Genomic DNA, 15,251 nt, shown 5'->3' on the forward strand with positions numbered 1-15,251 from the left:
CTTTTCAAGAAAAAAAATGAAAAAAATCAAATACCCTCAACCATGCATTAAAATACACATGCGAGTGATGTTTTTCACTTTTTATTTTATAGTATCTGATAATATAGGTATATTTGAATTGTACATTATTATGCGTGTACCTAGAATCTGCGCATTAGAAACAATCTGAGTGTTAAATATACTCTTAAAACTAAATACATAACAAAATAATAAACATTTCAAGTTTTGCGATTGCTGATTTGTTTATGATTGGGCTTCTACTTCCACACAAGTTCGCCTGTCAATTTCCTGTCCATACAATCCGTTTCCTTTGCTAATTATTTGCTATATCTGTGTGTATCTGTTGCTCCACGTAGTCCTTGGTAGTTGTAGTTCCTATTGTACGATAAGTTAAATTACACGAAATGAACTCAATCTGATTTTAAAAGCGACCGACCCCCTCTTGTCAACAAATGCTGCGTAATCTCAGGTTAAAAATGGTAAAATTTGTATGGAGTTACACTTAAGTTACTTGGTAAGGAAAATCATAAATTACAGTTTCTCTTGAATTTGCTCAAAGATGCGTTTGTTTCTTAGTTGATCTGTCTGATGCCTATGCCTCGACTTCGGCTTCGACATCGGCGGAAGCAGCTTGTGTTTTGGGTTCCTCGGAAGATGGAGCCTCCATTTGGGGTTCAGCAGCCGGCGCTGGAACCAATTCCTCTTTGGGCGCAGCCTCAGTGTGAATGACTTCCGGCTCCTGGCGGGGTGGAGAACCTTCAGCTTCCCTCGCGGGCTGTGCCTGGGCTGGGGGGTTCGCTGGCGGTGGCAACTCGTCATAGAGCGGTGTGCAGGCGGCTGAAGCATCCGTTTGTGGTTTCGAAGCCGATGAATCACTTGCCACTTCAGCCGGCTTGGCAAAGCTTTCAGCCTCCGACGGCATGTTTTCCTTAGGCGGTCTATTTGCGGACTGAGGGGCATCTTCCCCTGGCTTCTGGGCCTCCATTCTCGCCTCGTAATCCTGAAGCTCCTGATCCCAGTCTTCCTCGGTGTCTACTTTAGTGGAAGTGGGTTCCGCTTCTGTGTTGGGGATAGCTAATGCAGTATCTGCATTTTTAGGCCTAGCCTCAGGCTCTGGAGCCGGCTTGCTGCCCTCTTCCGTTGAGCTTATTGAATGGCGGTTACTGTCGTCTCGCGAGTCGCGTCTGTTTCCAAAGCCTGGACGTTCCCGATCTTCCCTCGGACCACCGCGGCCGCCTCGTTGGTTGTTGCCGCGACGATCGTCCATCATTTCCCCTCCGCGATCGCCCCGGAATCGATTACCGCCAGGTCCACCTGGACCGCCACGCCGCTTAAAGTTGTTTCCGGCCTCGTCTTCATCGTCGCTCCAACGTCCGCGTCCGCCAGGACCGCCACCTCCGCCCATGCCCCGACCTCCGCCTCCACCTTGGCCTCCCCGTCCGCGTTGGTTGTCATTGAAGGGATTCCGAGGATTAAAGAAACCTGCAATTAATATAAATTTAATAAGCAGAACCATAACAAGTAGGAAATAACATGTACAAATAATTTACTATTTAATTAACGAACTTCGTTTACGGTGTTATAAAAAAACGCGGTGGGGATATTTTCAATCCCTTTAAAGTAGTTATGTTCATTCTGCAAGCGAAATAAATGCGTATTGCTTTATTTAATTACGCCAGAAAAAAATAACTCAATTTTTGAACACAATAGGTCTAACTGCAAACCATGAAATTATTTTTTCCAATATGCAATTGAAAGTCTTAGGTTTTTTTTTTTTCAATTTAATACAGTATCACCAATTTTTTTTTTACGAAGAAAATAAAGTTTTGCTAGGCAAAACTTTAATTCACATTCCTAAAAGTTTAAGGTATTGCGTATTGGTTTTTAAATAGCAAATTAAATTCGTTCAATGTAATCAAAATAAAGTCCGTCTTGTATTTTTCGATTTAAAGTTTGCCCTCATTATACGTTTCTTACCTGGTCCCTGCTGTCGTCCTCCCGGGCCGCCGGGTCCACCACCGACAGGTCCACCACCGCCGGGTCCACCACCGCCGCCACCTTGGTTCCGCATAAACATGGGTCCAACTCCGTTGCCACCGTTCCCAGGCGGACCACCCATCCGTTGGTTAAATGACGCCGGTGGCGGTATGCGCATTTGCATCAGGCTTGTGGGCTGATTAAATCGATTGTGATTCATGTTGGGCGGGAAAAAGTCGCCTCCTGGTCCGCCGTTGTGATTTCCACGTGGTCCCATTCCGCGGGGTCCACCTGGTCCACCGCGACTGTCAAAATCTGCAAAGCAATGGTAGATTTGTTAGCTTGAAGGCTGCTTTCTTCTCATATCCTTAAATACCCATGAAGTCTGGCCTTGGCATTCCGTGGTCAATAGGATTTAGGTTAAGACGCGCTCGTGCCTCGTTAAAGGCTGCGTTCGGTCCAGGTCCAGGTCCAGGTCCTGGTCCACCTCCTCCTCCTCCATTCTCTGCGCGCCAACGGTCTGGCGCTTCGACCACATCATCTCGTCCGCCCCAGCGCGAATTTCCTGGGCCCCGGGAGCGATCCCTATCCCGATCGCGTTCTCTTTCCCGTTGCTGGAACATCTCATTAGCCATGGCCGCCGGTGACAGCTCAAGATTGTTTGGCGACGGATTAAAGGCAGCTTGCTGTTGCGGCGGTGGAGGAGGGGCGTCCTCCAGGTCCATCTCAATGTCCATTTGATCATCACTCACATTCCCACTATTGGCAGAAGACTGCCCGCTGACGGGGATGGGCGGTGGCACGACTCCAGGCGGTGGGAAAGGAGCTCCCGGTGGCAAGCCCATTGGATGCGGAGGTCCCCCAATGCCTGCACACAAATATGGATCAGTTTTAAGTTAATTTATCTAAGATTTATAGCTACCTGGGAACCCCGGCGGCATCATGGCCGGTGGCATCATCATCGGGGGAGGCATGTTGGTCGTTGGCATCATCATCGGTGGCGGCATATTCGTTGGCGGCATCATCATAGGCGGCGGCATATTAATGCCCATTGGTGGGGCCATCGGGAACTGTCCCCTTACCATACCCATGAGCCCTGGAGGTGGTCCTCCCGGACCAGGAGGAGGACCCACCGGGCCGACTGGCCCAACCGGCGGCGGTTGGGTAGTGTCGATGCCAAAGATCATACCAGGCGGCGGAACACCAACACCTGGCCCGCCAGTTGTCTCCGCGACGGAAGGGCCTTTATTGTCCTTGCCGGTATTCTTTGCCTGGTTGATCTTCTGTTTCATCTGGATGGGCATGGTGTCCTCGTCAAACATGCCGCCCTCCTCCAGGGCGTCAAAATCCGTCTCCGGGCCCAGCTTGGACCAAGGAATGTAGGTTACGCCCAGCTCGAGATCCCAGAAGTCCTTCCACTCTTTGCTTTTGACACCTTTTCCGGCTGCCCACGAGATTGTAATAGCGCGTCCCTGCAGTTTGTGGTTCTTCAGCGCTTGCATGGCCTTGTGGGCGTCTTGGCGCCGATTCATTACAATAAAGGCGCATCCGCGTGGTACAATCTGATCGATGCTGACTATGTCGCCATACTCGCCAAAGGTATCAGACAGTTCCTCTTGGTAAACCAGCTTGGACAGATGTCCCACCCAAAGCGTAGTGCTGCACACTGAAAGGCAAAAATCATTGGAATCAGTATTAGGTTGTAGTACACGAGTGAGTTGAAAGCCCGATTACCTTGTTGAGGTGTGCATTTCATTTAAATCGTTATAGTGCTAAATATTTTTTATTTTTAATCTTTAGAAAATCTAAATGTCGTCGTTTTCACATAATTTGGTTGAAATAATTTTTAATTCGATGCATTATCAAAAGCATTGACAAGGATCCGATATTCAAATGAGACATAAACCAGTTCCTAATTTGTACAATTAATTATTGAAAAACAATTAACTTATTCTCATCTTTTTAAAATTTATAACATAATTAAGGGATTTTAAAAGGGGTACAGAAACACTCGCATCTCTAGACATATATATTCCTTCTTTAGTTGTGCGAGGGCGTTACTTGTACTTTACGAACTCATGTTCAATGTCAATGAATTAAGACCGGCTCAAATCTTGATCATATCTGATCATATTATACTTTAACGGTCAAAAGGCCTTTCTTATAACTGCTTAAAAAAATATGCTACTAAAAATATAAAAGTCTGTGTTCAAAATTACTTTGTCAATTCTTTCTCGGAAATACAAAATCGATATTTTGGGAACTACAAAAGTTTAAAATATGGAATTCGGCATGCAAGACCGCTTCTGTTTGGTAAATCGCAAGATTGACAAGTAGAAAAAAATAAAATGATTTTTAGCACCAAAATTTTGATGTTTTAAAGTAAAATACACGTGAGTCACCACATTCTTTGATAGAATTCTATTTAGCCGTTTTTTTAGGTTAAGTCCTAAAATAACTATATTTTTCAAATCTGATCGGAAATAGAATGTTTTTTAATCCGAATTGGCAATATATGAGAACTAGTGATTTGGAATCACAAGTATTCTGTAAACATTTTTTTCGTAGTCTATAAGGTTTTCTTTATGTATATGTATGTAAATCGGGAATGGTCCCAAAAATATTGCTCGAAAACGCATATTTATAGAGTGAGGGGAGTTTAAAAAATGTTCCGGATACAAAGATCAAGAACCACTAAAGCTAAACCACACACACACGTCAACCAAGCCAAGGAGCTGCAGAGAAAAAAGAATATTCTTCTGGATTAGCAGAAAGATAAAAAACAAAGAAAAATAATCCGATTAAAATGGATCTCAGGGCGCCCATTTCCTTGCGCCCACTGAGAACCACTTTACGATTTTCCTTCATAATTACCACTGAGGTGCTCCTTCTTGATGTCCGGCAATCCCTTCTTGCGGCGCTCACGCTCGTGCTCGCGATCCCGCTCCTTGTCCCGGTTGTTCCGATCCATTCGATCCCGGTCCCGCGATGCTCGGCGCCGGCTGGAGCGTGGGGATCGACTGCGCGATCGAGAGCGAGAGCTGCGTCGCCGTCGGTCGTTGCCAGCCCCTCCTCCTCCAGCACCGCCTGCGCCTCGTCCCCGCGGAGATCTGGAGCGGCTGCGACTGCTCCGGCGGCTGCGCTTGTAGCGATCGCGGTCGGGCGTCGGACTCCGCGAATCGGCACCATCAAGGTTGATCACCTATCGGAGACGGGAGTGTTTGCAAGAAATTGAGAGAAGTGATACGTGATAAAAGTTAACATTTTGGTAAGAATATAAATTTATTGGGTCCAGGATGGTGGGGGATAGAGCGGAAACGGGATTGAGGAGGGATATTAAACGACTGAATAAACTGCATTCTTTGGCGTGTGTTGACGTGTGGTTCTGTTTCGCTTTAGACTTTGGTGATTCTTATAGTTCTTTCGGACTAATTGGCATTTTTCGATTTCGAGCAACATTTTGATTTACAAATTAGGAACTTACCAAACGTTGTTATAGCATCAGGTAACGGGTTGTTCCGCCGGACATATCGTGGCTTTTAAAACCTTACCTTTGGATTCTCTTTAATATAATTTTTTAACCGTTTACTCTTTAATTGACTTATTCAAATATTGGCAATTTTTTTATCATTCAAAAATATGTTAGGGGCATTAAGTTCTTCCTTAAAAACTGGGTTTGGGTTTGCACAAAGGCATATTTTTTGATCTAACGGTTTTTTTCACACGGTATTTAAAGTTAATATTTTCGAAATGGGAATAAAATCCTTAGAAATATGGATGGTATATTATTATTTTTTTTTTTCAAATAGTAAACACCCCAATCTTAGTTTTTTGAACATATCTGGACTCGAACATGCCGATACTCCATCGGTTATAACAACATTTTGGGCACATTATCTGGTTCAACTGCACGTCAGCACAAGACAAATGGCATCTGATGCGACTTCCGATTACAATCTAATACATCACTTTGGATGGGCGGTGTTTATGCTTTGAACCAACACTGTGATAACTTGGTCTTGGTTAAAAGCATACACAAGGCCCCAGAAACTAAGATAGATAGTAAAAGTTGAAAGGTATACCTCAATGGACTGTTGCTCCGATATGAACTCGACATCCTTGTTGAGGTCCATGCTGTCGTTTAAATTGATGCTCATGCCCATGCCCATTCCCATGCCCGGGGGCATGCCAGCATTTCCCTGAAAGACAATCATTATAACAACAAGGATAACCAAGTAAACCAACACGATGTACCTTCATTACGTTCTGGAAATGCTGCTGAAGTGCCTCGTCCGGGTAACGGTGCTTCTGGTCCTCCTGATGCTTGAACTTTTGAAAGTTCTGTAGCGTCTGCAGCTGCCGCAGAACATTTGGATCGTTCAGCAGCTGCTTGAGGTTGTTGTTCTGCAAGAGTCGGTCAAGAATATTTAATAAAGGATTGAACGAAGAAAAGCTTGCAACAAATGGAAACTAAAGCTAAACGAAACTAAAGCTAAACGAAACTATCTAAATGAAGGGCTAAAGGGGGTCGCCATACGTCTAACAGCTTGGATGAAGTGGGCGGCGAGTCATCGCCCATGCAGTGGTGGTCGTCGGCCATCATCATCTGCAGGCCGTCGTCCTCGTCCTCGATGATATCGCGCACCTGGTAGTCGAGGTCGTGCGAGCTTTTAACGTAGTCCCGCTTGTGATGATGTGACTTGCTGGACTTGGACGAGCTAGAGGCGCCAGATTGGCGCTTGGAGTAGTGCTGCTCCGAATAGTGGCGCTTGGAGCTGCTGCTGCCACCGCCGAATTTCTCATGACCCAGCTAGCGAGTGGGCGAGGACGAAAGGTGCGGTTAGTGGGCAAGACATGAGAGACAGAGAAATGTAAATGCAGCAGAATAGCAGATGATGGGTTAGTTAGCCAGAGTCCAATACCAGATCCAAGTAGCCACTACCAGGAACATTCACTTACCGACAAATCGGGCATTGCGCCGCCCATCTTATCATCCCCCACCGAGCTGCCCATGCTTAGATCCATGTTGGAGTTGTTGAGTCCGTTGGGACCACTTGATATGTCCGCCAGGCTGAGGGCCCCGCTGCTGCTGGGACCGGGGCCCACACTGCCGCCCTGTCCGCCGCCGCCACCCACTGGCGGCATCTGGTGGTAGATGGGGTGGTTTGGATCGGCCAGATCGAAGATTGGCTGAATGACTTCCGACTTAAAGACGTTGTTCTTCTGCCACAGGTTCAGTACCCGGATGATGCGGCTCTTGTCCTCGGGCGCGCAACGGAACAAGTTGGCGAAGGTCTCCGTGAGGTTGCGCTGGAATCGCGGCGCAAACAGGTCCTTGTCCATGCCGTACTGGTGCCGCGACTGGCGCACAATCGAGTCGATCACATACAGCCCGGGCACCTTGTACTCCGGCTTGCACTTGAGGATGAACTTCTCCACGCTCTGGACGACGTGCTTGTACAGCTTGATGGCACGCATCGCCGACTTGGTGATGGCGGCCATCTTGGCCTTGGAAATGGGCGGCCGACTGTCATAGAGTCCGGAGAGCTGGAAGACAGGAGGAGTTAGTTACGGGTACGGGGATTTCTGGGTCGTGAAGCCCCCGCGGGGTTATCGTTATCGGGAAGCAACCCTGAGCGGCGCTGGTCGGGGAAAATTAGGGACTCTGCCTGCGCTACAGGAAGATCATTCTTTTTATACACATATAGGAACTCCCCGAATTTAACCGGACATTGTGTAACCACGCCGGCTTTATAACTCACCTCGTTGCAAAAGGCTCTATAGCTTACCTCATTGTTGAAGGCAACCACTGTTTCCATGATCAATTGTTTCGTTCACTCACGGCGCGCACACACAAAATTTAGTTTTGCATACTTTGGTCCGTCCACACAAACTTTTAAAACCAGCCAAGCGCTACTTTATTAGTTTTTCTGCGGTTTCCACGACTTTTAAAAAACTTTTTACAAAGCGTGAAAAAAATGGCTGCCCTATAGCCACGAGCGTTGCCACACCTGTAAAGTTGACAATTACCTCGGCGTTTAGAGAAATAGTGCTGTTAGGCGCAGTTAACGGCAGTGTGACCGTTTATAGCAGTTTGGTATTATTTTCGGACTCAAAAAATAAAATTGGAAATGGTGTGTTTTGAAATATATTTGCACTAATTGTTTTTAAAAAACTGAAAATGATACTAATAGCCTCGCATTTATACATGTTTGAGATGGTAAGACAAGATCAGCAATAACAAAATTGCCATTTTCTTTATTTGTAAACAAAAATTCTACGGTTGGTGAAAATCAAATAAAATATTTGTAAACGTTTATTAGCCATTTGAAACCACTAAACAAATTTAAGAATAATTTTAGGAAAACATATAAATATTATTAATTTCATAAATTTATACATACAAAAAAAATACCTCAATTGTACATGACTAAGACGGCATTTCCCAACACATTCCGCCACCTCTGCAAAATATACCGAACCCTTTGAAACACTGCCAGCCAATGCGGAATTTACCAGCACTGCAAGCTGCATTAAAAATATTAAGTTACAAATTGCAACAAAATGAGCTCTAACCACCGTCCCCTGGACGACTCGGATATCCTGCTGATACAAACCATCCGCGAGACGCCATCGCTGTACGACCCCCAGTTGCCCTCCTTCCGACTGTCGCAACGCAAAGAGGAGGACTGGGCCAGAGTGGCGGATGTGCTCAACATATCGACGATGGACGCGCGACGTCGTTGGACTTGCCTTCGGGATCGCTACTCCCGGGAGCTCAAGCAGAAGCGTCTGCATCCATCTGGAGAGTTCGGCCACAACGACTTCTTTCGGAAGATGGACTTCCTGCGAGACTTTGTGCGCAAGCGACGGGAACGAAGAGGTCGCGACCGGGATAGGGATCAAAAGCCAGCCGGGTGGCTCAAAGTAGACATGCGGCGGCGTCGCATCCGCCTGCCCCTGGATACAGACGCCCTTATTGAGGAGCACAGCTCCCAGGTTTACGAAGAGGGCGAGGAGCAGCAGCAATATGACGCCAAGCTGGAGGGGCAGACCACGCAGTCGGAGACGTATTCGGTGCTCGTAGAGGCGGATGATGGCCATGAGCCGGATCAGGAGAGCTTCGAAGAGTTTATCGGCGAGTCGGAGTGCGATCAGAAGGTCAAAATGGTTACTATCCATCCGGAGGCTGCCACTGCGAAGGCAATCTCTGCGCCGCCGTGTGAACCAGTAGAGCCAAGCCAGGCGGACATTAACTATGTCGTCTGTATGCCCAACGCAAGCCATGAGCGAGAGCACTCCGCCCCCGATTCAGTAAATACACCTGCCGTCCTCCCTCCAAGCAACTCGGAAACGGAGGATGACTTCTTCTGCAAGTCGATCGCCGCTTACCTGCGGCAACTGTCGCGAGTGCACAAGATCAAGGCCAAGGTGGAGATGTACCAGATACTGGAAAAGTACATACTGCTCGAGGAGAGTGGAACGGGGTCACATACGGGTGGGTCGGGCTAAGCAGGATACATAGCTACTTATGTACATAGATTTTAACATAGTTTTTTAATGCAGTACAAATATACAAAGTGACGAAAATCATTTGAGCTTAATCTATAAACATAGTGAAAGATGGAGGCCTAGCAGAAGTCCTCGTTAATTATGTTGGCGTCCACGGCCAGGCCGCGTTCTTTTAGCGCCTTCGACACCAAGCGGTGCTTTTCTTGTCGCTGTTCCTGTTCCCGGCGTTGGGCGTCTAGTATTTCATCGACGGATATTTCCTTAAGTGGCAGCTTCTGCTCCTTTTCGCGGTCCTGTGGGGGTGTTTGGAGGTCTTAAATCAGTAATATCGAAGGATTTAATTAAGCTTACGATTTCACCCAGCAACACCACATTCTCGCCCCGAATGATGAAGACTCCACGTGGAATGTCGCCGTACTCGTTGCCTACATGTATTCGCTCAATGGTTCGCTGCAGCACCAGATTGGCAAACTGGTCCACGGATCTCAGGTACCCAATCAGAGTTCGTCCGTCCCTCAAAAGCACCATTAGCTTTTCTGTAAGGTGCCGGATTTAAGACTCCTCTTTCGGTTTTATTCGTATCTACTCACTGTCCACTTCTTCCAGAAGGTGAGCCGTTCCCGCCAGTGGATTTAGATCGTCCATTTGAAGATCAAGAGGTAGTGTTTATGTAAATAAATACGTTTAAAGTAAAACTTTGGTCTTAACTATAGTAGTGTTTATAATAAATGTGACCGGGTGATGACTGTTAAAATATACCAAAGGCTCGGGATAAAATACCACAAATATTCCTTACAAATAACACTGGTCGTCAAGAAATTTAAAAACAAAATTAGATAGACAAACAGTACAACAAACAAAAGTGCACTATAAATAAGCAAATCTTATTGACGGTGTTACAGATAAAAAAAATGTAAAAAATTAAAAACATATTTTATATTAAAAATACCTTTTTAATTTAATTATTTTATAAGGAGAAATCTATTGACATCACTGAATCTAGGCTTGCGAAAAGAAAATCTATACTTGTCGACTAGTGTAATTCTTGCGGTATATTTTAGTATGTTTTCCAGAGGCCTGTTGTAAATTTTAGCGGTCTGGCTGACCGGTCACGCTGGTTTTGAAACAAGAAGGATTTGCAGATTATTCTACCAATAAATACGCGCAAAATGAAGTAAGTTGCAGGATTAGATCACTTAAGGTTCCTTTCTAACAACATAATCCACAGGCTCAGCGTGGACGGCCTGCTGGTGTACTTCCCTTACGAGTACATCTACCCGGAGCAATATGCGTACATGCTGGAACTGAAGCGCAGCCTGGACGCCAAGGGCCACTGCCTGCTGGAGATGCCCTCGGGAACGGGCAAGACCGCCACCCTGCTGTCCCTGATCGTAGCCTATATGGTGGAATACCCGGAGACAGTGCGGAAGCTGATCTATTGCTCTCGCACCGTGCCGGAGATTGAGAAGGTCATCGCCGAACTGCAAAACTTGATGGCCTACTACGAGCGCCACTGTCCAATTCCGCCGCCCTTTACTGGCCTGGTCCTCAGCTCTCGGAAGAATATGTGTATCCATCCGGAGGTCAGCAAGGAGCGCGAGGGCAAGGCGGTGGATGGGAAGTGTTACGGACTTACCGCCAGCTACATTCGCGACCGGCACGAGATGGATACGGAAACGCCCATTTGTAAGGATGGTCTCTACTTATATTTAAGGAGCATCAACATTTTAAGGGCTTACTTGCAGGCCAGTACTTTGAGGGATTTAGCCTGGAGGGCAAGGAGTCCACCCTGCCGGTGGGCGTCTACAGCATCGATGATCTCAAGGAATATGGACGCTCCCGCAACTGGTGTCCCTACTTTTTAGCCCGCTATGCAGTGAGTTTTGTGGTTGATAGTATCAACTAAAAGTTAATAATTATTCGGACTCGATTCAGTCATGTGATGAAATCCGATGATTCAAATCATAATATAGATTTTAAATGTTTGTTACTCAGTATTATCCATACGATTCGGTCATTCGAAGGATTCGAAGTATCATTCCTTTGCTCATTAAATGGAATGAATAATTTATAGGTGAAATTTCGTTAGTTATGTTGGTATAAAAGTCTTAATTCATTTAAACTACCTTTATTTAAACTGTTTCGGAGTTAAAAATTTTGAGACAAAACATTTGCGCTGTAAAATTTGTAGAAGTTAATAATTAGTTTAGGTAAGACTTTTTAATTCAATTTTTTGTATACCCTTGCAGAGGGCCGTTTCTACACAATCTAGTCCCTCAGTTTTAAAGCTTTCTGGTTAAGACTTTCCCAAAAATTATCTTTCTATTGCTGGTAGTATATAAGTCGGAGCGAGCTTGCCGAAGTTTGCTACATTTCTTGTTCAAATTTAGTTTGAAAATTCACCAAAAAATTATTTTATTAATCTTTGATAAATTTAAAGTTTTGAAATTTGTCAAACACTATTGAATATAAAATCTAAGTTACATTTTGGAAATGTTCCAAATGTAAAAAGTACTTTTACACATAGATTCGAATTATCTTAGAAGATTTGAATCTCTTCCATAATGTTTCGAATTACTTCAAATATTTAATAATAGCTAAAAAGGATAAACTCTGTTTCAATTTGAGTGATATTGAAGGACCTAACCAAGAGCCTAGACCCTATTTTACTCACTCATTTTGCTCTGTTTTGACCAGATTGCACATGCTCACATTGTGGTATACAGTTATCACTATCTGCTAGATCCAAAGATCGCCCAGGTGGTATCCAAGGAGATGAGTCGCGAGTCCTGCGTGGTTTTTGATGAGGCGCACAATATCGACAATGTTTGCATCGATTCGATGAGTGTGAAGATCAACAGACGCACCGTGGAGCGCAGCACAAACGCTTTGAATCAACTGACAAAAATGGTTCAGGAGTATGTTTGCCAGCTCGTCGTGTTCATTTACCGAGCTTAACTGTTGCTTTTACTTCCAGCATTCGCGAAGAGGATACGAATCGTCTGAACGAAGAGTATCAGCGCATGGTTCAGGGCTTGAAGGATGCCAGTGTTCAGCGGGATACGGACATGATCCTGGCCAATCCGGTCCTGCCTAACGATGTCCTGACTGAGGTGGTTCCCGGAAACATACGCAACGCCGACCACTTCCTCAGCTTTTTGCGTCGCTTCATTGAATATATTAAAACCAGACTGCGCGTCCATCATGTTGTTCAGGAGTCGCCGGCCGGTTTCCTCAAGGATATATCATCCAAAATTTGTATTGAGCGCAAACCCCTGCGCTTCTGTGCTGAGCGCTTGTCAAGTCTGTTGCGCACACTCGAAATCAGTGACATGACCGAGTTCGGAGCTCTGACTCTGGTGGGTTATTCTTTGTCCTATCTATAGAGCGCGCCTAATATATGTCGTATTTTTTAGATCACACACTTTGCCACCCTGGTGTCCACTTACACGAAAGGCTTCACCATTATTATAGAGCCTTTCGACGACAAAACGCCTACTGTATCGAATCCCATTTTGCACTTCAGTTGCTTGGACTCCTCTATCGCCATGGCTCCAGTGTTTTCGCGATTTCAAACTGTCGTCATCACCTCAGGGACATTGTCGCCCATGGACATGTACCCAAAAATACTCGACTTTGATCCCGTGGTCATGAGCAGCTTTACCATGACACTGGCCCGTCCATGTCTTCTTCCGATGGTAATATTTACAATATAAATTAGAAGATTTTATTAACGTTATTGTCTTCCCAATAGATAGTGTCCAAAGGCAACGACCAAGTCACCATTTCGTCCAAGTTTGAGACACGCGAGGACACCGCAGTGATCCGAAACTATGGCCAGCTTCTGGTGGAGGTTGCAAAGACAGTACCTGATGGCATTGTTTGTTTCTTCACATCTTATTTGTACTTGGAGTCAGTGGTGGCCTCCTGGTATGATCAGGGAATCGTAGACACTTTGCTGCGTTACAAGCTGCTATTTATCGAGACCCAGGACAACGCCGAGACGAGTTACGCCCTTATGAACTATGTTAAGGTGAGAATATGTTTTTAATTTTTCGAAAACACAATGAGACTGCTATGGCTTCTCACCGAATGTGCTTGACACAGCAACCTCGCTCTCTTTATGATTTACGCCCTTGGAGGTTGGATCATGTTGATTCAGTCAGCCTACTTCTGACATTTGTAGATAAATTATAGTTGCCTTAACTAATAGGTAGTGCAAGTTAACTTTTCTGCAACTTGATTGAGTTTCTATAATCACAAAAATTCATAGAATTCAAATCGTAAAAACAATTCAGATAATTCCACTCTCATTTATTTATCATTATATACAATTTGAGTCAGAATGTATCAAACTTAATTTAATTTTGATTTGACGCTATACAGAATTTATTAAGAAATATAAAAATGCCATTTCATTTATAATATAAAATTACTACTATTTTAAAGTTAGTTGTTTACATAAACATCAACATTGAACAGGTACATCGTCAACTCGGTTTTGTATTTAATCAGTTTATTATTAGTTATACCAAATAACGATTGGTATGGTTTTTCTATTATTTTATATTAACCAATTAAGAGTTGTTTCAGAATAGAAATAGAATAGAATGCCTGTATCGAAGTCGGTTTATAATTTTTTGTGTTTTTCTGTTGTGCTGCTAAGTACCATTTAATGCCTGCTTAAAATCTTATATTAACAACTTTTAATAGGGAAAGGGTATAGACAAATTGTTCCTAGGGTTGAGTAACCCCAACGCTCTCATTTCGACTTTCAGGCCTGCGATTGTGGTCGTGGAGCAGTGCTGCTGGCTGTGGCGCGTGGCAAGGTCTCGGAGGGTGTGGATTTCGACCATCACTATGGTCGCGCGGTGCTCATGTTCGGTATTCCCTACGTGTACACGCAGTCGCGGATACTCAAGGCCCGGCTGGACTACCTCCGCGATCAGTTTCAGATACGTGAGAACGACTTCCTGACCTTCGACGCCATGCGCCATGCGGCCCAGTGTGTGGGTCGAGCGCTCCGCGGGAAGACGGACTACGGCATCATGATCTTCGCGGACAAGCGCTTCTCGCGACACGACAAGCGATCGCGTCTGCCCAAGTGGATACAGGAGCACTTGGTGGACAGCTTCTGTAACCTAAGCACTGAGGAGGCCGTGCAGCTGGCTCGCCGCTGGCTAAGGCGAATGGCGCAACCGTTCACCCGAGAGGATCAGCTGGGCATCTCGTTGCTGACTCTTGCCCAGCTGGAGAACATGGAGCAGGAAAAGCTGGAGCGGCAGGCTCAGGGCAAACAGGGTGTTGGCGGTGAGGTACAGGAGCTGTGAGATGTGGGAGGTGCTCAGCCAACCGGCTCTTTGTCCGTCTGCCTTCCGGGAACAACTCAAGTCGCTGTGCCGTCAGCTAATGACATCGAATGCCATTAAAAACGGATCACAACGGCAAATTGCGGGAAAATTTAAAAGTACAATTTTTTTGGCTGCCATGCAAATCGGACGTAAATGTCCAATTAATGGCTAATTAATATTATTTATAATTTCGCAGGCATGACTAACTGGCCGCTCAAGGCGGCGAAAGGGCGCAAGCGCAGCGCGAGATTTGCTCTTTCAGCTGTATTCGTATCTATACCTGTGATTGCATCCGTATTAGTTGAGCTGTAAATTAAAACAAATATGTCGTGAAGTGCAACTTGCTAGTGCAATCACAAATTAAGCTGTAAATAAAAAGTTAAATAATAAAAATAGTATTAAATAAAAATA

At 45.2% G+C, this 15,251-nt stretch overlaps 4 protein-coding genes across 7 annotated transcripts; 2 read left to right on the forward strand and 2 right to left on the reverse strand.

Annotated features, from left to right (window-relative positions):
* Positions 1 to 65: 65 nt before the first annotated feature.
* Positions 66 to 8,007, reverse strand: LOC108052547 (SR-related and CTD-associated factor 4). 4 transcript variants are annotated; one of them, XM_017134952.1, is made up of 10 exons: positions 7,767 to 8,007; positions 6,937 to 7,524; positions 6,515 to 6,787; positions 6,232 to 6,381; positions 6,060 to 6,176; positions 4,852 to 5,179; positions 2,900 to 3,643; positions 2,354 to 2,845; positions 1,978 to 2,292; positions 66 to 1,482 (listed from the first exon to the last, which is right to left on the reverse strand). In XM_017134952.1, the coding sequence occupies exons 1-10, from the start codon at positions 7,794 to 7,796 to the stop codon at positions 593 to 595; spliced, it is 3,927 nt and encodes a 1,308-aa protein (XP_016990441.1). In that variant the 5' UTR covers positions 7,797 to 8,007; the 3' UTR covers positions 66 to 592. The 4 variants fall into 4 exon arrangements, with proteins under 4 accessions (XP_016990441.1, XP_016990442.1, XP_016990444.1 ...); XM_017134953.1 differs by lacking the exon at positions 6,515 to 6,787; XM_017134956.2 differs by lacking the exons at positions 66 to 1,482; positions 1,978 to 2,292; positions 2,354 to 2,845; positions 4,852 to 5,179 and having other exon boundaries at positions 3,445 to 3,643.
* Positions 8,008 to 8,412: 405 nt separating this feature from the next.
* Positions 8,413 to 9,570, forward strand: LOC108052553. Its single transcript, XM_017134964.2, has one exon. The coding sequence runs from the start codon at positions 8,542 to 8,544 to the stop codon at positions 9,487 to 9,489; it is 948 nt and encodes a 315-aa protein (XP_016990453.1). The 5' UTR covers positions 8,413 to 8,541; the 3' UTR covers positions 9,490 to 9,570.
* Positions 9,516 to 10,227, reverse strand: LOC108052554 (U6 snRNA-associated Sm-like protein LSm1). Its single transcript, XM_017134965.2, has 3 exons — positions 10,080 to 10,227; positions 9,841 to 10,025; positions 9,516 to 9,782 (listed from the first exon to the last, which is right to left on the reverse strand). The coding sequence occupies exons 1-3, from the start codon at positions 10,132 to 10,134 to the stop codon at positions 9,609 to 9,611; spliced, it is 414 nt and encodes a 137-aa protein (XP_016990454.1). The 5' UTR covers positions 10,135 to 10,227; the 3' UTR covers positions 9,516 to 9,608.
* A 335-nt stretch (positions 10,228 to 10,562) lies between these two features.
* Positions 10,563 to 15,243, forward strand: LOC108052551 (general transcription and DNA repair factor IIH helicase subunit XPD). Its single transcript, XM_017134961.2, has 8 exons — positions 10,563 to 10,663; positions 10,718 to 11,175; positions 11,235 to 11,365; positions 12,187 to 12,407; positions 12,467 to 12,848; positions 12,906 to 13,187; positions 13,244 to 13,522; positions 14,268 to 15,243. Exons 1-8 carry the CDS (start codon positions 10,659 to 10,661, stop codon positions 14,817 to 14,819), a joined length of 2,310 nt encoding a protein of 769 aa, XP_016990450.1. The 5' UTR covers positions 10,563 to 10,658; the 3' UTR covers positions 14,820 to 15,243.
* Positions 15,244 to 15,251: the final 8 nt, after the last annotated feature.

This window comes from Drosophila rhopaloa, unplaced genomic scaffold, assembly GCF_018152115.1.
Source record: "Drosophila rhopaloa isolate 14029-0021.01 unplaced genomic scaffold, ASM1815211v1 contig_115, whole genome shotgun sequence".
In the NCBI taxonomy this organism is placed as follows: domain Eukaryota; kingdom Metazoa; phylum Arthropoda; class Insecta; order Diptera; family Drosophilidae; genus Drosophila; species Drosophila rhopaloa.

Excerpts from the sequence above, each read along its gene's own strand:
- LOC108052547 (XM_017134952.1), bottom strand. The coding sequence starts at position 7,796 with ATGGAAACAGTGGTTGCCTTCAACAATGAG. Across the intron at positions 7,525-7,766 it reads TGGTTGCCTTCAACAATGAG|CTCTCCGGACTCTATGACAG; the intron begins GTAAGCTATAGA and ends CCTGTCTTCCAG. Across the intron at positions 5,180-6,059 it reads CGGAGCAACAGTCCATTGAG|GTGATCAACCTTGATGGTGC; the intron begins GTATACCTTTCA and ends CGTCTCCGATAG.
- LOC108052553 (XM_017134964.2), top strand. The coding sequence starts at position 8,542 with ATGAGCTCTAACCACCGTCCCCTGGACGACTCGGATATCCTGCTGATA.
- LOC108052554 (XM_017134965.2), bottom strand. The coding sequence starts at position 10,134 with ATGGACGATCTAAATCCACTGGCGGGAACGGCTCACCTTCTGGAAGAA. Across the intron at positions 10,026-10,079 it reads CCTTCTGGAAGAAGTGGACA|AAAAGCTAATGGTGCTTTTG; the intron begins GTGAGTAGATAC and ends GGCACCTTACAG. Across the intron at positions 9,783-9,840 it reads TGGTGTTGCTGGGTGAAATC|GACCGCGAAAAGGAGCAGAA; the intron begins GTAAGCTTAATT and ends ACACCCCCACAG.
- LOC108052551 (XM_017134961.2), top strand. Across the intron at positions 11,366-12,186 it reads ACTTTTTAGCCCGCTATGCA|ATTGCACATGCTCACATTGT; the intron begins GTGAGTTTTGTG and ends TGTTTTGACCAG. Across the intron at positions 12,408-12,466 it reads CTGACAAAAATGGTTCAGGA|CATTCGCGAAGAGGATACGA; the intron begins GTATGTTTGCCA and ends TTTTACTTCCAG.